The sequence below is a fragment of the Sander lucioperca genome, chromosome 18 (genome assembly GCF_008315115.2).
Source record: "Sander lucioperca isolate FBNREF2018 chromosome 18, SLUC_FBN_1.2, whole genome shotgun sequence".
Classification (NCBI taxonomy): Eukaryota; Metazoa; Chordata; class Actinopteri; order Perciformes; family Percidae; genus Sander; species Sander lucioperca.
This window is the reverse complement of record NC_050190.1, coordinates 5,642,077-5,663,329: the sequence shown is the minus strand read 5'-3', so window position 1 is coordinate 5,663,329 and position 21,253 is coordinate 5,642,077. Positions and strand designations below refer to the sequence as shown.

Genomic DNA, 21,253 nt, shown 5'->3' with positions numbered 1-21,253 from the left:
GCAGAAAGTCTGCATTTGAGTTAAAGAAACTTTCTACTGCCATAAAACAAAGCTTGAGTGATGATTTTAGTTTTCCTAAAGACTTTTAAACAAATAGGTTTATAGTGAACATATGCTTAACTACTAGCCTTATCTTGAAACTATGACAATATAAAAAGGAGGCTGGGGAAAAGGACAGAAACCTTAGATGTTCTCTCTCACACACACACACACACACACACACACACACACACAAACACACACACACAAACACACACACACAAACACACACACACACAGGCAAAACTGACCCCCCCAAAAGACTTCCAAATCAACACTCACTGTCATCTTCTCCTTTATCCTCTTTCTTGTTGATCTCCATGAAAGATTTCAAGTCCAGCTAAGCTAAAATCAAGAGACACAGACTGGGTCCAGCCATAGACTGTTTGTCTATGGGTCCAGCAGAACATCGAACCAAGTTGCTTCTCAAAATAACCCCCCCCCCCCCAAGTACATAGACAGTCCCCTCCTCAACCTCCAATGAAACACCCCTTTGCTCTGATTATATCCTGTTGATCCCCTCACTCCCAGGTCTAGTGGCTATTTACAGCCAGTTCTCACTTTTTACTCTCCCCAGGCTGGAATGTCACTCTCACTTTCGAGTCGTGTGCACTGCTGACCCCACTGCCACCTAATCTATCTAGTCAACCATAAGACCGACAATGCAAAGAATGTGTCTGTAGGGTGACAGTTCAAACAAACACAGCATAAAAGGGCAGCAAAGTAGTGGTTGTGATTAGGAAGACTGTCCTTCACCGTAAAGACCAGTGTCCAATTCCCCTTGACAGCAAGCATCCACTGGCATTAGCCAAAGACTGAATCCTTACCAGCTCCAGAAGAGAGGTCTAGCTGAACCTCCCCTATGACCTCTCTTAAATAAAAAGAAAAGAAAGAAAAAGTTTTCTCCATTCAAGGTACCATAATGGGGTTTCAATATGACAAATTTCGCAGATTGCACACACTCAAACAGAACAACGCATTATATTGTTGAAAATATTGCAAGAAGAGTAATGAGGATGGTAATAGGCATTTTTCACAGTAGACGTCTTTAATGTGTTACTAATTAATGGCTCTGTTCTATTTAAGTGACCGAGAAAGCCATGGAAGCATGCACACCATAACCCTGAAACTGAAACTGCTAAATGGAAATATTATTTTTCTCATTTACACCTGTGCTTTTCCCTATTGTGACATGTGAAAATGTCTTCAGTGGAAAAACTTCTTATCTGACTATTTCATTGACCTGAGCTGATCCGTGTGAAACATAATATAAATTGTCATTTGGTCAGCACCAACTTTCATGTTGCTGAAGAGTGAGATCAGAGCCTATTCCCGAAGCCTCTCTGAGGTCACTAAACTGGCTGTCTGTCTGGAGATTAGACTTTGCAATGTGACCTGGGACAATGCCCTACTTTTGCAACAAGCCTCTCCTTGTTTGTTTGTGTGAGCGATGATTTCTCCCTGCCACAGCTAAGACAGAGACAATACCGACATATTTTAAACCGATAACTTTTTGGCAACCATTACTTTGTGACTACTAATTCCACAAATGCTGCAGTGTCTGTTAATCATTTACATTCCACATTGAACACAACAATCATTACAACAACACAGTTTGGTGTAGAACTGTGGCAGTGTATACAAACATTCCCCTAGAATAATAGTTAATTATCTACATAAAATACAAAATTAAGTGAAATCAAGCTACTAAAATACAATATATGTTGTACTGTGGAGTCTTGGGTTTGTTTCAGCATTTTGGAGCTGTTTAAGGTCATTAAATAGGACTTTTTCCACAGACAGACATTTTGAGTTGTCATATTAGCCGGAAAAGCACAGGTGAAACAAATGTGGTTAACGATGGCTCAGTTCCATTAAGTGTCCCACTAAACTATGACAGTAAGCCAGCATGCACAATAACAGGGCCCTGGAAGTAGCTCACCTTAATTGAATGCAGTCAGTTTGCAGTCATGTTATCAAATACACTTGTGCATTTACCTGCTATGACGAGCCAAAATGTCTGCTGTGAAAAAGGTCTATGGAATATCATAACCTCAGAGCCCCAACACACAAATGGTCCACCAGCACAGGTGTTTTCACTTGGCCTAATTAGGCAGCCCTGACATTTTTATTTGTACATGTACTGTAACATCTTACAATTCCCAGCATAGTTCCACCTAAGGTTGCCTTTAACCTGAGGGGAGGTGTAATCAACCTGAATAATGAAAACCCCTGTGTGTATCCTACGAATTTACTGCCACAAAAGTCTTCGAAGTTATTCACAAATATGTTTCCACAGTTGTTTGATAGTTGATTTATATTAGGCTGCTTATTAACTGGCTGTTTCCTGTATCAACCAATGACTGGCAGTCTATGGTATCAATCTAGATTTAGCTAGCTAGCGTTAATACTACTTATTACAGCCGGAGTCAAGCTAACTTACCCAGTAGTGACCACTCCCTCGTATCACAGGTTTGTAGAGCTGAAGGCAGATGATGTTGCTGCTATGTTAGCTAATCAAATGCCCTAACACTTAGCTATATCGCTGATTCCCCATCAACTTCAGCTCCTAGCACATCTTTTATTTATCCTATCATTAGACAGCTGACAGTAAACTGTTTACGTTAGCCGGCTAGCATATGTTAAAAAGCCGACTGAGACCTACACTATATCGTATTTATTTTAGTGAATGCCTGGTAAATATAAGCAGTTATATTTTATGTTCATGCATTGTGGGGAAAAGTTGCCAAGTAAGATGTAGTGCCTTTTCTCTTATGTGCACTCACGTTAGCTCCTCAGAGGTAACATTAACGTACATTAGCACAAATACTGGGCCAAGCATTCTACACGCTTTAAATTCACTTTACGACTAGACATATAAATAAATGTCATGTATAGCTAACAGTCCACAAAAACACTTGAGTTACCTTGACCTCCCGGCTCGTTTCAATTCGCTCATGGGGAAATGACTTTAAAGTGGGAAGCGGATTTAATTTCCATCAATTCCCACTGTGTTCTACATAGCTAAGGTACATCCTGTTCAGAATTCATTTTTCAGAATAAAGTAGTGTTTTTTTATTTTACTTTTCCGGTTTTCAAAATATATGTAATAAAACTACAACACACACCCTTTATAAACCTCAGGTAATAAAAATAAGGATGACAGTTTGAACAGCATGGTGTAGTTCTGATGAAAATAAAATTTTCTGAATAAATGTGATCTAAAACATTTTGAAAATGTCCTAAAATTGAAAATAATAATTCCCAAAATTCTAAAATGTGTGTTATCTTTACACGGAAACCATTTAAGTACATTTCGTATTTTAATTTTTGAATTCACAATTACTCCTCTCAGACAAATGCACAATGGTAGATTGATCTTTTAGCATATGTTCACAAATAACAAATAGAAACTATACTCTGAAACTGAAAATGCAATGTCATATTTTCAAGTACAGCAACGTGAAACAGAGGTGATGGGGATACTTTTAAGTCCAGCAGCACATCCTTTATCATTTACTGCAACAGTCTGTGTAGGGCTAAGTCCATACACAGGACATTATCCATCTTCTCATTCAGCAGATGGTCATTTCGCAGGGGCAGCAGTGCCCTATTCTGGACACATTCCCTTAAATGTCCATTTAAGAAAGAGCACATTCAGTGTGGTTTCACCGACTTTAAGAGCCCTCAGCACATGTAGCAGCCTCTTTCTAAATCTCTGTCTACCTGTCAGTATCAGTGATGGAGGGAGATAAAAAAGTGTTAACTTTTTGGTTTTTTTGTGTTTGTAGGTGGTGAAAATAGCTTTTCAAATTATGTAAACCAGAACCTCTGGACATTAGGAACAAACAAAAATTACAGCAAGCACAATATGCTACCAACAATTAAGCTAATATTATCATAATCAATGCATAGCCTATAACATTAGCCTATAGGCCTATATTTATATTCTATTGATATGGTCTATACCTAAATTGTTTTGATGTGTGCATCTAAGTTACAGGAGCTGTAGTGTTTTAAATGGTCTTTATTTTTTACTTTTTAACATAGTCTAAAGAAATAATGCTTTGTAGGTACCGAAATCAGTTTCTTACTTGCTGTAAATTACCTGTGGTTGATTTTGTAGCCTATAAGCAAAGAAGTAGAATGTTATTTATGGACTGTTTACATTTTATTGTGAAAGTATTGTTATTTGCCGCCGGAACACCGTTTCCATGGAAACGAAAACAAAACGGCTGGCAGTGATTTCTCTACACACACTCAGCTCACTTGCGCATAAAGCACCATTTTTAATCTGTTAGCTACCAGAATGGACTTAAACAATGTTAGGCGTGTATCCTCTGCAGGTTACCGGTTACGGGAACAAGCCAACGGTAACGGGACCAGGCCGATATCAACCCAGCCACCGGCGGACAGGACGCGCTACGCTAAAGGAGACGCGGTGACCGTAGAGCTGAATCCAGACAGGCGTGATCCCGTTAAACAGGACCAAGTGTGGAAAGAGATGGTATGGAGTGAGAGGAGAGGAGTGCGGGAATGGTGAGTGTGACTTTGGTACATATTCAAACTTTTCTGACTTTAAATATGACTTTATTTCTATGATGTTGATTACAAACTAAAATCTTGAAATATAGCTAGTGAAGTTGTGGCACTTCATATTAGTTTATAGGTCATGAAATACATTGTGGTCCACAGGGAGAAGAACTGGAACTTCCTCAGGAACTATGATCAAATGGTAAGTCTAAATGTGTATGTACATTTCACAAATTATGTTGAGATTCCTGTGAAATTGAGAACTATTTACCTCTCATCTAAACACATTTTCCGGCGCTAAACCTCTGAGTAAATTCAAATGAATATGCTCTAATATTTTTCATTTCATTCAACAGCCCGACACTCAATAACGCTAAAATGCACATGGGAAATTATTTTTATTAAATTAAATTGCCCATTCTTATCACATTCTATACAGCACTCACTGCAATATTTGACTTTTGAACGTTTTCACATCATTGTTCTTTTTCATTAAATTTGATTACTGTAAATTCTTTAGAATGATTCATCCACTTGAAGTAAACATGACTAAATACTCAGTACAATCTCATTGACAGTATTGTAAAATGCATCCTATGTGGTAACTGATGACAGGATTACTAAATCTCATTTGTCCCTGATTTAATGTCAGCTTTATCTGCAAGCCATTATACTGTACAGCTGAATGTTGCCAACAAACATCTGACCCCTGTGTGTATGTAGGGGCAGCCGAAGTCAGAGGAGCCTTTACCCAGCTATGTGTCGCTCTTCTCTAATGACGTCCCCAACACCACCAACCAGATGTTTGGCAGCAGACTGACCACTCCGCTGGGGAGTGAACTGGTCAGACTGGACAGGCTGTTACTCTGGTCTGGAGGCCATCACAAGCGCAAGCAGGACCAGGAGATGCTGCCCTGCTAGGCCGCTGTGAAGACGAGTCACTTGTCATCCGGACCTCTGCATATCAGGTCTTTTTTCCTTTTCTTTTTTACCCTGGACTCTACAAAGCTGGGACTGCACTGTCCTTATATGGAGCTTAGATGGGTTTGGCATGGTGTGGCACTCACCATAGCTCAGCCTAAGTGAGTTTAGATTAGATATTTCATTTTCTTTTGTCATTTTAATCAAGAGTAAATATTAAGTAAAATACAGACATCTACTTTCAAAGCCATATCAGGGAGGGAGTCAGGACTAATAAGAAAATGATGTTTGTTGTCCTACATCTGCTAATTTCCCAGATATGCAATCATTTATTGATTATATTGTACTTTATGTCCAGAATTGTACTCATTTATTCATAGATGAAGATAGATCTGAGTGTTGTTGTCTGTGGCAAAAACATTTCTTTACATATGCAAAGAGTACAAAAGTGGATGTTGAAGAAATTTGCTCACCAATAAAGACAGGCGAGAAGGGAAGACACCAGCAGATCAGATTCACGTCATCCGAGCTCCATCAGGTGTTTTAATCAGATAGCCTACTTGATAATCTAACAAGATACCTGATCAAATTTGGATGAGTGAAAGGTTGTATCACCGCTACATTTCTGCACACTCAAATAGTGCTGCATGAACAAACAACAAACAAACAAAACAAAAAAAACTAGCATACAGTTTAAAAACAGCTCCATCATAAGTAAATGTGAGAATCTTACTTGCTGATGCTATTAGAATATATCTTATTTTGGTGTTAAATTGTGTTAATTTAATTGAATTTTTTTTCATTTTAAAATGCCTAAAATTGCTGTTACATTTATTACATGTTTGCCAGGACCTCTAAGCCATTGTTCCATGGTGGAGACATGGAATTATAGTCATTTCATTTGTGTGATCCTCACAATAATGTAGCTTACACTCCTCTGCACTTTATGTGAGCGGCAGCACATCTCAGGTTGTTGTTACTGTTGTAGCTGCTTCAAAATACCATTCTGTATATTGCTATGTTGTTATAAACCACTGCCCCTTTTGTCTGAATTTGAAGGAAAAAATGTTGATCCCCGTCGAATTTGAAAAACTTGTACGATCTGGATCGAAGTCAATGTCTCATTTCAATAAAGATTTTGAATTTTAAAGTCTGGGTGTACTGAACTGATTTTCTTATGTTAAAAGTAGGGCTGTCAGCGTTAACGCGTTAATCGCGATGCGATAAAGGGCCGACGCGATGCGATTAATTTTTTTTTATTTTTTTAATCGCATGCCGGCATTTATTAATTTATTTTACACTTCACTCGGCTTCGCGTCGTGCCTAACAGGCTACTATTTTGACCCTTTGCAGCACCGTTACTTATCATCAAGCTGCCACTTCCTCGTAACACATCCTGCTGCTGCAGGCTGCAGGCATGATGGAGAAACACAGCAGCAACACAATCTGAATGGAGCTTTTTATTTTCCAAAACTCCCGGACGGCTCGTATTTAGAAGTTACTAAACACTATATTGACTCTAGTAAGGGTATGGATTTTTAGTTTTCTAGTTAGGTACTTGGAGGAATTGTGCAATAATGACAGATTCACACATTGTTCTTTTGTTTACAATAAATAAATAATTACAAATCTTAAAATCAAGTTCATAAAGTAACTTTCTTTGCATTCATTTGATTCCCAATCAAGATACACTGGTAAAAATTGCTTTCGATTGTTAATATGTACTTAAAAACTGTTCTGAAATGCAAAATAATAGAATTTTAATCATGTGATAAACTATGCGATTAATCGCGATTAACTACAGAAATTCAGCTATTAATCGCGATTAAAATGTTTTAATCGTTTGACAGCCCTAGTTAAAAGTTATAGATGATACCTCCTGTTTAATCAGTACAGCAGACAAGAGTTTGCTTAGATAGCATAGTATTTGTGTTAATAGTGCTTGGATGCTTCCCATCATGTGATTGCAGACTGTGTCCTTGTAGAGTAGTTTTCCAACATGTTGAAATGCAGACTCATTCAAACGAGAAGACAGGAAGAGAAAAACATCGCATGTTCTGAAATGAGGACTTCAAAAAGCTTCAAAAACTTCGGTCTAACTGGCGAGCACAACAAGCCAATCAGGTTTCAGTGGATGTATGCGGAAGTGAGAAAAGATACCCGAAGATACCATAGGAAGATACCGCTACCAGGAAACTTCACAGAATAATAACCTTGCCTTCAAAATAAAAGTCTATCCATCTTTCTAAAAAAACAGTTTAGGAAAGGTAGCGTTTTTTAGACTTGCAATAGATTCAAACTCCAGTGTTATTTTTTTTCGTTTGAACCTTTACAACAAAGAAATATTTGGCCACGATTTCAAAATACGATTTACTTTCTTTTATTTGGAAAGTAAACAACGGAAAACCTTTCTAAATGCATCTACCTTCAGTACCTTGACACTGGTGACAGCGCAGCAGCATCTGTTTCCCACTTTTAGCAAAATCCTGTGAGATCTGACAATCTAAAGCTCGCAGTGAGTTCTTTCCATCTCCAGACAATGCCGTCCGATATGTTGTTGCACGCCGCCAATTTCAGCACACTGTTTGCGTGCATGGTGCTGAAGTTCCCGCAGATTTTTGTACTGATGCGAGCGAAATCAACGGAAGGAGTCAGCCTCAACAGTCTTCTCCTCGAGTTGATCGGGTATGTGAGTTTTTGCCAAATACTGTTATTGAGCTTTAACATGTGCAACTTATGGTGAGAGGGAAATTCATTTTGACATAATAAGGTAAGGTATGCAGTGCATTACTTACTATTATTCAAAGCTGGTGTTGATGTGATGTCTTCCTGTTTCTCACCGCGTATAACTGTTGTGGAGAGAACCCCACCTCCAAACTCCATTCAAAATGTTTGTAATGTATCATGGCCTTGGTTATAGGTTAAGACGCACATATCCTTAAACGGGAGCGTGCCTTTCTATTTTTTTTTCACTGAAAATTAGGCCCTATGTTCCCACATTTCTAAGATTTTTTTCAAAATAATCCTCCTAACCCTAAAAAAATGTTGTGGGAGGATAGGGCTTCAATTGAAGGGAAATGTAGGAACACAAGACCTAATTTTGAAAATGTCCTAGAAATGTGGGTACATAGGGCTGACCCCCCTTAAATGTGATAAACTGCTGCTGAATCTCTAATTAATAATGGTGAATTCAGCTAAACATCTTAACCAACTTTAATTTAAATTAAATGTTAAAAAACCTTTATTGCTCCACCATCCTCACTACCCCACTGTTGAAGAACAGCCTTAATACTGAGAGATTATTATTGGTGCGAGTACGATGATGTAAAGCCAGTTTCTTTTCTGGCTGAAGCGTATAAAATAGGACCTGTAGTTGGCCTATAGATCGTCTCCAGGGATCCCTGACTGAGTCCAGAGGCACACAACTGAAGCTATTTCTCATAACAAATAATCCCACTGTGAAGGCTTAACCCTAAACAATTGTGTGTTGTTTACAGAGCTAGGGACAAGGAAATGTGGCCCCAGTTAGGTCTGTTTGTTTGTCCTGTTTGTGTGAAACGGTGTAATGTCTGAGGTTAAATCAACGCTGCAGGCTAGTTTGTGTCTGGAACAGGAAGTCTTGACACAAACAAAACCCTAGGAATAATTTTATAAAAGTTTCACTAGAATCATATTTAGTTTGTGTCTGTACAGCTGTATGATTTGTCAGTGTCCTGTCTCTCCCCGGTGCCTGGCAGTGTCCGTGTCCTAAATGTCTCTACTGTGCTGGTGAGAAATAGCCTGCTGTCACTGTGCATGCTACGGTGAAATAACCAACCCTTAAAGCTGCACTAGGCATGATGTGTATGCAAAAATAAAAGTAATTTTATAAATACATATATTACATTAGCATAGATTTACACTGCCATCCTTAATGGTAATGCATCTCTGGTGTTGCTGGTGGGGGAAAATATCTATTCACTGCACGTAGCCATTACACAATAACTAGTCTCGCTTTGCCAGACCTTCCTCCACAGCGCTGCGAAGGAGGGTCTGGCGATTCCACACAGCAATCTGGGATGGGAGAAAAACGTGGTCTCGTTAATTGGCATTTCTTTAAACCAATCACAATCGTCATGGGCGGTGCTAAGCGCAGAGCGGAGCCAAGGTGCCTCTGCAAAATAGCCTCTGGAAGGAACTTGTTTTGGTGGAACGTGTGTGTGTTCAAAAGTTGTTTTAGTCGTGCAACAGAAAACTCAGATTGGACAGATAGTCTAGCTAGCTGTCTGGATTTACCCTGCAGAGATCTGAGGAACAGTTAACCATAGTCCTCAGAAATCCACCAGAGTTTAAAATTCCAACACAAAGAAAGCGGAAGGTAACGGGACATCCAAAAAGAGCGACATCCGGCGGAATTTCCGGCAGAATGAGAGCAATCCCAGAAGTGGAACGTCGTGGCTATAGACTACACAATAAGTAATATTTTATTGCTCCATGGTATAAAATGTCTTGATTAAATCTGTGGCCACTGATTGTGTGATCCCTTTGCGGAACAAACACTGCTCAAACATGATCAAACTAGAGCTGCATGTAAAAAATGAATTAGCTCTTCATGTAAACTACAAGCCACTATAAGTTGTACATCTGATGATGTGGCAAATCTTCATTCAGATAGACCTTGGATAAAATGACATTATGGCCTTTGTAAGTGTAAAATTAAAATCTGTCTCCTCAACTGCAGTCAGTTATTTATTGTATAAAACATCCCATATAGGCCTGGTGGGTGAACGTCAGCATGCTGTATGCAGTTTACTGACACTGCCTTCCAGGAGTTTGGGGGTATTGTCAAAAAGCTACCAGCCATTTGACATCACAAGCGTGTTTAAATGCCTTGTGCAGCTTTAAATTGAATTTCATTTCGATTGTTTATCATTACGGCAACGTCAGCTGCTCGCATCAGTTTCTCAGCCATCACCGTGCCTGCACGTAGAAACCTGTGCACACCAGCAGCCTGTAAACACGTGCACCCAGCTGCATGTAAGCTTGGTAAGCAGGGTCTCCAGCTGTAGACTGACCCTCAGAAATTATTTCGCTAAAGACTACAAATAATTGGAGGCTGAGTTTGTTGAATCCCATCCCACTACATCGGCCGTTGCCTGATCTGTTGTTTTTTTTGCCACTCACCCAGTCTCTGCCTTGTTTGCTTTTGAACATTGCTTCAATGTTTCATCTAAATCAGTGCTTAACATTATAATACAATGCAATAACCTGACACCATCTGCTTTACAGGTATATTGTTTTTGTAACGTACCAGATGTACTATGACTACCCACCTCCAACATACCTGGAATATCCAATCCTCATTGCTCAAGGTGAGTTGTCTGAAGTTGCATGAGGGGTCATGTATTAAAATGTTGTGTAATTATAATTTTGTAGGCAAATTTGTATTCTTTTCAGGTATTCTGTTGTATGTCTCTTTTTGAATTTGAACTCCTCAATTAGTATATTTTCCAATGCCTCATCCCCCCCCCCCCCCCCTCCACGATCCCTGTCTAGAAAAATAATTAAAGTAAGAGCTCAGATACAGTAACTTACAGTATCTTGTTATAGCAAAGCAGACCATCAAATTGACAATTGTATGTGTATGGTTTAATATTACACAGGTTTGACAGAAAATCAATAGATCATCCTCATGGTTGATGTGGGAAATAACTGATGTCATGTTCTAGTTTTACAGTAATCACATGCAGTGTAGAAACAAATGACTTGACATGGGTCTCAATGGAGAAGGGGCATTAAGCCACCTATGACATTTTATTGATCTCCATTTGTAACCTGCAGCAACCACCATAACAGATCACTCCTTATACTGTAGTCACCCCTCTAGAGCAGCACCTGTTGAAGCCTGTTACTGGCATCTTAACAATAGAGGAGTCCGATATCTTATGTGTCTTTAGAAACTAGTTAGTTAGTTTCTGGGTGAGTTAATGAGACGGTAAAAACTTCAGCAGGCAAGAAGTAGAGCGGTCGTCCACTAAGCAGAAGATCGGTGGTTCAATCCCTGCAGTCTATATGTTCGAGTGTCCTTGGCAAGATACGGAAACTCAAGTTGCTCCCAAATGTTTTTCTCCCAATGAGCAGGTGGCACTTTGCATGGTAGCCTCTGACACCAGTGTGTGTACAATGTGTACGGTAAATGTTTGCTAGTGTTGTAAAGCGCTTTGAGTGGTTGCTAAAACTAGAAAAGTGCCAGAGTTTCTGCAGGTTTCACCAAGTCAAATGTAGGACTTTTTAAGACCTTTTTAATGAATGAAATTTAAGACCTATATCACAACATCAACTAAGCCCTAAATTCCGTTTTTTTTTTTCATGCCAAGTATTACTAAACCTGCACTTCCCCATAGCCGAAGAATAAAATACGTTTTGTCTGTGGTACACTCTGAAAGAGACTCGCGAAAGCACTGAAAGCTGATTGGCTGCAATATAAGTTGCATGTTGGTCTCATTTGTAGTCATAAAACAGCAAAATTATATTTGGACTAGCGAAGAAAGAACTACAACACCACGGAATAAATGAAAAAAAAAGAGCATTAGAGGTACTGTTGCATGGACATAGGAAAAGTTAAAGATGCAGTAGGTAAGACTTATAAAACTAACTTTCTGTCATATTTGCTGAAACTGACCCAATGTTCCAGTAGAACTACATGAAGCAGGTAATTTAAAAAAAATCCAGCTCCTCTGGCACCACCTACAGCCTGTAGTGCGATTTGCAAAAATCCACAGCTCCCTGTTCAGATGCACCAATCAGGGCCAATGGGGGGGGGGGGTCTAACTGCATGTCAATCACTGCTCATGCACACACATTCATTCTCCCTTGTGGGGGGAGGGGCTTAGGAGACCATTTTGGGCTTTAGCAGAAAGGGGGGGAGGGACTGAGAAGTTGTCGATGTTCAAATTTTTTGGCTAAGTCCTGGATCGTCACAATCCTACCTACAGCACCTTTTAAGACTAGTTCAAAATGACTTAAGACCTAGAACACAATACTTTAAGAGTTTTTAATGCCTAAAATTTTGATTTTGGAAATTTTAGACTTTTTAAGATCTCGTGGAAACCCTGTATATAAATGCAGTCAATTTACCATTGAGTGTCCCTTGAAATGAAAACCCAGCCCTGTGAAACATGCAGCCCACTGATCAAGGTATAACCTTCCCCGTGTCCTCAGATGCCATTCTTCTGCTCCTGATCCTTCACTACAATGGCAGCCTGCGGCACAGCCTCATCTACACCTTGCTGTATCCTTTCAAATAGAAAATGTTCATTTAATGTTGAAGAAAATCAATGACCCATTGGCCTTTGTTGATACCTGTCACGTGTTATTGCCTTAACGTAATGTGTTCAGGTTTGTTGGAGGTTGGAGGCTCCTCACTGTGGAGAAGTGGATCATAGATTTGGCTATGGTAATCATCAATCATAAGTCACAGTATGTTACAGAGTGAGCAAAGAGAAGGCATGTCATCAGTCAGGAGTAATGAGCTAGAGATTTGAACAGACCTCATTGCACCTGGTGTATCTCACGGAGGCACCCAGACCTTATAAATGCCAAATGGTCTTATTGGTTAATGAGATGAATGTGTCTGTGTCTGATTTGTATTTAAATAGGTGAGAGCGGTGATCCTGCAACTGCTTTCCACCAAAAAGTTCAAGCTTTAGTGTGTAACTTTTTGATAAATGAACGTCTGTTACATTCAAGCCATTGCCAAATGAGTTACTACAAAGCTAATTAAGACCATCAGCTCCACACAACTCTCTCTGTATAACTCGAGTGTAGATAATGACCTCTTCTGAAGAGTTCACCCTGGTTTTTTAAATCCTCCGTGTCCTCCTTGACTACATAGCAACTGCGTGGAGGAGGGGTGGGGGTGAAGCGTGATCACGGAAGGCTTGGATCATGTGGATGCACCGGATGCACCGACAGAATTGTTGTTATTACTTAGAATTCTTCATGGCGGAGACAGAAACTACGCACTATAGCTTTAAAGGTCCAGTGTGTAACGTTTTTAGTTGTTCATTATCAAAATCTGTGTTGCCTGTTGTCCTTTTTCATGAATATTTACCACCACCATCAATTCCAAGTATTCCTATTGGCTTGGAATTTTACATTTGCATTTGCATGAACTGGGGTGGACACATCATATTCATGCTCCATCTTGAAAAACATTAGCCAGTAAGGGACATACAGGACACACTGCTCCGCCTTTCGCGTTTTCGCTGTCACATGATAAATTCACAGCTGCTGCTAATGGGTGTCGTAGCTTCCCGGCCCCGGCAAGTTTGAAGAAGGAAACGTGGAGGACCACACGTATTCAAAATCCAAATTTCAGGAACAGGAGTCATCTTCTTCGGCCAGAAAAAGAAAAAGGATATTGAAAAGAGCAAGAGACCGGCATCATCAGAAAAAAGTGTGAAGGCTACCGTAGCTGTAATACATACTTTGAACTGCGTGGCGCGAGAGAGTTGATTGCGATATATGATCTCAACGCTAGATGGGAGAAATTCCTACACATTGGACCTTTTAAAGTTCTCAGCGGCTGCAGAAAGTAAAACTTCTAAGCTGAATAGTAGTTACACTGGTCATGGTGTTAATCTGTATTCAGTCTGACTGTCCACTCTCTTCTCAGAGCCTGTGCACATTCATCAGTGCAGCCAGTAAATTTGCCCAACTGCAATGCCTGTGGAGGTCTAAGGATGCTGGACAGGTTAGCGCCCTCTCCTGGGCTCTGGCTACCTACACATGTATGGGTGAGTATCACATACTGGACATGAAAACACAGTAGGCTTTGTGTGTTGCACCTTCACCTTTCCCAGTTTCTCAATACTGACATGTCAGAACAGGAATAACAAAAAAAAAAAAAAAAAAGATCTAATGTCCTCTTATTTTATTTCTGTATATCTTGCTATAATTAGCAACTGCTACACTTTGTTCACCAGCAACTTTGTCTGCTGTTGATGGTGGGAAGATAGCTATTCAGTGGGAGTTTTAACATTGAAAACAGCTGAAAATGACGCTAATACAAGCGGTGAGAGTGAACCAAACGAGTAGTCGCGGGCTGTAAAACCAAAACAATGAGTTGAAACATGTTAAAAAGCTACTTAGACCAGGGGGACTGCAGAGTAGGGTGATGATTCTCTGAGGACTCAGACTCCTTTCACATGTAGGTTACACTTTTATTAAAGCTTTAGTGTGTAACTTTTTGATATAAATGAACGTCCGTTACATTCAAGCCATTGCCAAATGAGTTGCTACAAAGCTAATTAAGACTATCAGCTCCACACAACTCTCTCTGTATTTCTCAGTATGACTATGTTCAGAAGACTGTGTCGTCCGGTGACTTTCCAGCGCAGAAGCTCGAGTTAAAGGACAAATCCGGCGCAAAATGAACCTAGGGGTTAATAACACATTGTGTACCGAGTCGACCGTTCTCTGTATGTTTTCATAATTAATCAATTTATGAGATTTCTTTCTTCTCCCTAAAGTACTGTTACACTAATGTTTCAGTTCAATAATATGCATAGTACTATTTACTCTGCTCCAAATTTGACAAATCATCAATTCCACGCTTCATTAATTAAATATTAGATGCTCGCTTTGATAATGAGCATGTCATTAACTCGGCTTCCTCTTTGTTCCAGCACGGATTTACACCACCACTGTGACAACTGGAGACATGCAGGGTAAGTCAAAGTGAATTACAAATGACTGTGGGATATGTAGTATCCCAGATAGGAATGTTTTGTGAACTCGTTGTTTTCTAAATAACTATCATCATAGTTTAACATGAGTAAAAGGATTTTTTTTTTTTGTGGTCTGGTGCTTTGCTATGAGAATAACTGCACTGAGAGGGACAGGAGTGGAATTCTATAAGGGAAGCTTGTGGGTGCTCAGTCAGTAGTATCTATCAGTATAGTATCTGTTTAAAAAAAAAAAAAGAAATTGTAGCTCTCATGTGGTGTGAAATATGAAATAGAACCTGCTATCATAGTTTCAATTTTCCATGAACGCATGGATGGATTATAAGACGAGTTCCTGGGCACAGACGTGTAAAAGCCTGAAGCCTAAAAGACTGAAAAAGACATAAAACAGCCCTTTTATGTCTCTTTGTGGCTGTTTTGTGTCTTTTTGTGGTTGGTTTTGTGGTAATTTTATTTGTTAGGGCACTTTAAACAGAGGCTTACCCACCTGGGCCTGTGGCGGGTAAGCTCGTTCAGTAATCTGTCCACGCATCCAACAGCAAAATATTTTTACACAATATAAGAAAGTACTCAATCTGTATTTTTATTCCTTACTTGTCAGAATCCAAGGAGAAGTTAACCAGACTGCTGAAAGAGATAGGCATTTTTGAAAATTGATGATCGCAAGTATTCCGGCCAAATTTACACTTAACAGGAAGGAAGTAGTGTCATAGACATGGATGAGTTTAAAATGTGTTTGCATGGTCCAAATAAGTGATTTCAACAGTTTGGGGCCTCTACCTTTTTGTCTTTTTCCATCTGAAAAAAAGCTACATTTTCTGCAGAGGAGGGAAGTGTCTCATGATTATTATTTTTTAGAGAATGAAATAGTCAATAAACCTTCAGAGGAAAAGAAGTGATCATTGTAAGCTCCTGGCACACCAAGTGACATTCACTAGAGCACCTTTTTAACTTGCACATCCTCAACTCACCACTTTGTGGTGTCAAAAACTACATCTTGAAGTTAATGTGTCCGAATCCTCAGTAACTTCTTATACATAGGTATCTTGAATTTTAATCACATTTGTCTCTTTGTCACAGTTCTGGTGCGGTTCATCGCCATGACTTTGCTCAACATGTGGGTGCTGCTCACTGTGCTCTACTACCAGAGACACAGCAGCAGGTCCAAGAAAGAGGACTAAGCTTTAGAGTTGGATCCTGAGACTGGCTGTCCTGTAAACCTGCAGTTCACAACCATGACTAAAAAGAAAACGGTTATGTAAGCAGTTTTGTAAAACTGACACATAAAATGTGCTTTTTGTATTATTACCACCGTATTGAACCCACATATCTTTTTTTTTTTTTTTTTTTATAACATTCCAGTGACTGAAAATATTAAGACTTAAGCAGAGACCAGTGCTTTTTCATACTGTATGTGACCAAATGTATTGTTAGTAGATAGGGCAGCACAAGCATATCTGAAATCTTACTACTCAGAATGAGAAATACTGTATTTTGAAAGCATTTATAAGTCCTTTTCTAAACTACTTTAATAAAGCGAACATTCTATCTTCTTACATTGGTCATTTCAGTCTTGTGCATTAAAAACTCACCAAGAAAATGAGCATAGTTCTCGTGCACCTTTTTATAGAAGTATAGCTTCCAAGAGATTTCTTTTTAAGACAGAAAAATAATCCAAAACCAAAAGGCACATCCATGTCTTTATTGTTGACGTAGTTATTATTATATAGCTGTTTGGTAGCAAACATGCAATCTGGATGTAGAGCCCTTAAATACAAAGTGGACAAGGCTGTATAAATAATATAATGTGCACTGTATGGCATGTAAAATATATACTGTGTATATTTATATGTATAAAACATGCTTCTTAGTTAAAGGAGAGTACTCAGTACACACACTCACACGCACACAAATAGTTACTCTCCACCTGCTATTTAAGCCACATACACAACAATGTGCCCAAACTCAGAGTTTGGTTACTTTTAATACAAAAATATCAGGACAAACACCTTTTAGAAAAAAAAAAAAAACTTTCAATGGAATAGTGCTGCTCAGTATTTTGACCCTTGGGATATGATTGCATACCTTCATTTTTCCTGCTTCTTATTGGTAAATTCTCCTCAATGACTACAAACTACATTTCTGACAGGTGAAGGCCTGTGGGTGACAGCACTTAAAGTGTGAGGCCTGAAAAGGCAAACACATGCAAGTCCACTCAGAGTAGTTGGTGATGAAAGGGGGCTTCAGTCAAGTATATTTGGATAGAAGTAATACAATGCCTGCGTGTCGTCTCTGGTAAAGCCCAGATGTACATTCAAACAACAAAAGGAGCATAGCTCGGATCAGAAAAGCATTAACGGTCGCACCCCTTGAATTCAGTAAACATTAACCCTCATAACTGACAGTGCAGGTTTGAAAGATTATGGGATTGTGATGATCTCATGTCTGGGTCCCCATCTAATGCCATTCAGAGCAGGATTATGTTCACTTGTAACCGTTAATGTAGTCATACAACGACAAACTGGTGATTCAGAGCGCGCCGGAGTCAGAAATCTGAATAAGAGGCACTCAAGGAATTATTTGCTCAAATTCTAAAAGGAATCTGACACTCCTCCCCCCTCCCCCCCCCGCCTTGCAGACTTTCCCAGAAGTCACAGCTGGTTTGCCTAAGTACCTTATTCAAGTTTCTGTGACCTGCGTGGACATGCACCTGAAAGCAGAATCGTAGGAAGCAAGAAGCTACAATCAATATGTTAGAGAGTCTGAATGAGCCAAAGTACAGATACTGTATCTGGGATCAAGTTCAACAATCTTAGCTGTATACAGCCAACAAATTACAGATTTTACTATATTCTGAGTGTAGTGTTCCCCATTAAACCCTTCATATTGTTCACAATCATTAAACACAAGGATGCCTTTTTCTTTATTTGGCCACGAGAATCCCCAGAGGTGGTGAGGAGGAATTGAGAGCTTTCCTGTTGGGTCCTTCAATCAGACAGTGTGTCCTGGTGAGAAGTGTTGAGGTAAGTGTATCCCCTTAATGCCAGCCCTGGCTTATAAGAGCTCTCTTCTGTTCTGTAGGAGCTGAACGAGCTGCTCCAGCCCCCAGAGACACTTAATTGCTCTAGTCAAGGGCCCAAGAGAAGACTCCGGCTAATATGCTTACAAGCCGTCCAACTTGGTGAAAAGATCACAGGTGTTCAGGTGATTTTCATAGTCGTCGCCGCTTTGAGTGCCTGGGAAAGAAGTTCAACAAAAAGGATAAACAGACTTTGTAACTCTGACAGGCTGAAGCACGACACAGGGTGGGCTGTGGAGAAGTGATGTGGAGTTCAGTGTGCTGATCTGCAAACGAAGCTTTGTGTAGTCTTTGATTTAGGAGGACACACACCCCATCACCATGACGATGCGCCACATTCTCAAGCAAGGTTAACTGGGGGAAGAGAGAGAGAGAGAAACAGATGCAAGATTAGTCTCAGCAAATACCTCGACTATCAGAGGATTACAACAGGTCATGTCCTCATGGAACAAACAATACCAAATCGAGAATCCTGTACAAATCGCTTGTACTCACTTATTTCGCAAGGTTTCGGTCTTCAGACCTTCACCAAGAAAAGTTTCTGAATTTCTGGTTTCTTCACAGTCGAGATCACAGACAATCTTTGACATTGGTCCAGTATTAAGCGAGAACGCTGCAGTCGGCGGCGGCGAAACAAGCTACAATGTAAGTTAATGGGGCAATTGTCCAGCTTGTAATTGCCTTCCCAAGAGTGCTTGTTTTGCCACTGACAGGCTCAGATTAATATTCTTAGTGTCTGACAACATTATGGAAAGGATTTCTAAGGAGGTCGACCTTTCTGTTAAAGAATAAGATCCTTTTTTTAAACATCTGTGAAATTGCGTTCGCTAAACCCACCAGACTCCATGTAAATAAACGGTAATTTTAGCATCGTGAAATACACTTCATTTGAAGTCGACAGAAACTAAATCAAATTATGAACATCTGTTTTGGGTCGTCTTTGCACTTTTCCAACCATCACAACTCTAGTTTTGGTTGTAATAAACACATAGTTTACTGATTGACATGTAAAAATATGTTGGCTCTATACACGCTAAAAGTATTGCTTTTTTTAAATGGAGTCTGGTGGGTTTAGTGCTAGCGACTTCAGAGCTGTTTCTGGTTAAACAGAAAGGTCTCAGAGGTTTTTAATAGGTCTATCTCTGAAGGGATCCTTTCCATAATGTTGTCAGACACTTAGAATAATAATCTGAGCCTGTCAGTGGCAAAACGAGCACTTTTGTGAAGGTAAATATAAGCTGGACAATTGCCCCATTAACTTACATTGTAGCTTGTTTCGCCGCCGCCGACTGCAGCGATCTCGCTTAATACTGGACCAATGTCAAAGATTGTTGTTCCCATCAGTCACTTAGACCCCAAAACATAGATCCAGGTTGAAAAAAACGGTAGTTACCCTTTAAGTAATTTTGTTGAAAACAATGATAAAGTAACAAAATTTTAAAACAGAGGAGATCTTTTTTACTTAAGAGAAAAATGGGCTATAACCAGACATTTGTTAATGTTCAGCCTCTAAATAAATTAGAGCTGCACGATATGAGGAAAATATGCAATGTTGTTGAATATCGCGATAACGCTATTACGTGATAGATCTCAGCTCTGCTGCTTTCAGTACTCTGCTAAAATACAACACATTGCTTGTTGAATTTAAAACAAATAAAAGGAAATAATTTCCAAAATTATTTTCTTGAACAAATAGGAAGATTGAATTGAATATAAAAGGCACCACTAAAATAAGAAGGACTTTAAAGTGCAGTTTACTACTGATATTTTCTTTCAACTAACAAAAAAATTTCTGAGTCTTTCGCGATATGTTGCGGCCTTTTGCGTTGCGTTTATTGTGCGAGTTGATATCGCGGATTAAAAAAAAAACCGATATATTGTGCAGCCCTAAAATAAATTATAAAAGGGAATACGTTCCAGTTTCAACACAGAAGACAATGTATCTGCCTTTTTTTTTTTTTTTTTTTTTTTAAACACCCAGTGGTAAGGTGATCCAAGCTATCAGGTGAGCAGCTGGAGAATCCCAACAAGCACATGCACTGGGACCGACATACAGTATGTGGACATAGCCCACCACCACTACCACTACCACCACCACCTGACAACCAGGGCTGTGTCTGAACATCAAGTGCAAAAAGACACTGTTTGGTTGTTAAGCACACATACACACGGAGTCGTTTACAGAGAAACGTCTGGGCAAAGAAGAAGAAGAAAGGGTGGGAGAAGTCGTCATTTGTACCAGAGTTCACTGTGGGATTCTTCTCGCCGCGTTTTGAAGCCATTTGACCTGCGAGGGCCGAGGTCAGAGGACATGAGGTCACGATGGGTGAGACATGTTTAAGGACCTTTAACAGCATTATGTGAATAGAGAACAGCATCTCTTTATCTTCAGCAGCTTCAGAAATAGAAAAAGTTTTGTCTCGTGTAGCTGTGGTCGGCTTCCGCTCAAAAACATTATGGGCCTCAAGTTTTTTCAAGAAAACAGAGAATAAGCAGCACGGGGGTCTGGATACACTGAGATTTGATTCGTTAATATTCAGACTGGATTTCTTTCCCTTTTCTAAAATCACAGCAAATTGGGGCAGTAGCTGTGTAAAATTGATGCCCTGTGGAAACTGTGTTCCAATGCCAATCAATGAAATCAATGCACTGCACAGCACACACTGCACACAGTGTTACCATATGCGGTCCTCAGAAATGAATAGAGGAACAATCATCATCGACATCATCCAATGCCCAGTGCCAGTCGTGAAGACCAAAGTCCTCCAATCTGAAAGGGGAGATTAGTTTTGATGGCCAGGTGACAATTACTGCACATACAAACTGGTATCCAGAAATAAAGTCTATTCAAGTGTAGGGTTGGCTACTGTTCTCATTTAACAGAGACTGTGGTGTTATGTAAGATATCCTGAGACACACAACGAGACTGAGCAGTGGGAAACTCAAATCTCAT

General features: G+C 39.6%; 4 protein-coding genes across 10 annotated transcripts in view; 2 read left to right on the top strand and 2 right to left on the bottom strand.

The window, feature by feature from the left end:
- The window catches only part of LOC116065714 (CAP-Gly domain-containing linker protein 4), a 38,167-nt gene extending 35,038 nt beyond the window's left edge, over positions 1-3,129 (bottom strand). For 2 of the 5 annotated variants that reach the window (XM_031321299.2, XM_031321300.2), the window contains exons 1-2: positions 2,967-3,077; positions 867-910 (exon numbers count right to left, since the gene is read on the bottom strand). In XM_031321299.2, coding sequence (XP_031177159.1) covers positions 867-910; positions 2,967-2,998 — 76 coding nt within the window. In that variant the 5' untranslated portion in view covers positions 2,999-3,077. Of the gene's footprint in view, positions 1-866; positions 911-2,037; positions 2,058-2,482; positions 2,503-2,966 lie in introns of those variants that run through there. The other 3 variants (XM_035994718.1, XM_031321302.2, XM_031321303.2) reach the window with 3 other exon arrangements.
- A 1,122-nt stretch (positions 3,130-4,251) lies between these two features.
- Positions 4,252-6,273, top strand: c18h2orf50 (chromosome 18 C2orf50 homolog). The gene is made up of 3 exons (XM_031321465.1): positions 4,252-4,578; positions 4,735-4,774; positions 5,296-6,273. Exons 1-3 carry the CDS (start codon positions 4,349-4,351, stop codon positions 5,491-5,493), a joined length of 468 nt encoding a protein of 155 aa, XP_031177325.1. The 5' UTR covers positions 4,252-4,348; the 3' UTR covers positions 5,494-6,273.
- A 1,633-nt stretch (positions 6,274-7,906) lies between these two features.
- On the top strand, positions 7,907-16,774 carry slc66a3 (solute carrier family 66 member 3). The gene is made up of 7 exons (XM_031321250.2): positions 7,907-8,178; positions 10,762-10,844; positions 12,694-12,763; positions 12,871-12,928; positions 14,150-14,270; positions 15,162-15,203; positions 16,302-16,774. Exons 1-7 carry the CDS (start codon positions 8,033-8,035, stop codon positions 16,400-16,402), a joined length of 621 nt encoding a protein of 206 aa, XP_031177110.1. The 5' UTR covers positions 7,907-8,032; the 3' UTR covers positions 16,403-16,774.
- Positions 16,775-16,902: 128 nt separating this feature from the next.
- The window catches only part of rock2a (rho-associated, coiled-coil containing protein kinase 2a), a 52,589-nt gene continuing 48,238 nt past the window's right edge, over positions 16,903-21,253 (bottom strand). The window contains exons 32-33 of one of the 3 annotated variants that reach the window (XM_031321248.2): positions 20,540-20,587; positions 16,903-18,654 (exon numbers count right to left, since the gene is read on the bottom strand). In XM_031321248.2, coding sequence (XP_031177108.2) covers positions 18,651-18,654; positions 20,540-20,587 — 52 coding nt within the window. In that variant the 3' untranslated portion in view covers positions 16,903-18,650. Of the gene's footprint in view, positions 18,655-20,539; positions 20,588-20,774; positions 21,071-21,253 lie in introns of those variants that run through there. The other 2 variants (XM_031321249.2, XM_031321247.2) reach the window with 2 other exon arrangements.

Coding starts and splice junctions, on each gene's coding strand:
- c18h2orf50 (XM_031321465.1), top strand. CDS start 4,349: ATGGACTTAAACAATGTTAGGCGTGTATCCTCTGCAGGTTACCGGTTA. Junction 4,579..4,734: donor AGGAGAGGAGTGCGGGAATG/GTGAGTGTGACT, acceptor TGTGGTCCACAG/GGAGAAGAACTGGAACTTCC. Junction 4,775..5,295: donor TCAGGAACTATGATCAAATG/GTAAGTCTAAAT, acceptor GTGTGTATGTAG/GGGCAGCCGAAGTCAGAGGA.
- slc66a3 (XM_031321250.2), top strand. CDS start 8,033: ATGCCGTCCGATATGTTGTTGCACGCCGCCAATTTCAGCACACTGTTT. Junction 14,271..15,161: donor GGCTACCTACACATGTATGG/GTGAGTATCACA, acceptor TCTTTGTTCCAG/CACGGATTTACACCACCACT. Junction 15,204..16,301: donor GACAACTGGAGACATGCAGG/GTAAGTCAAAGT, acceptor TCTTTGTCACAG/TTCTGGTGCGGTTCATCGCC.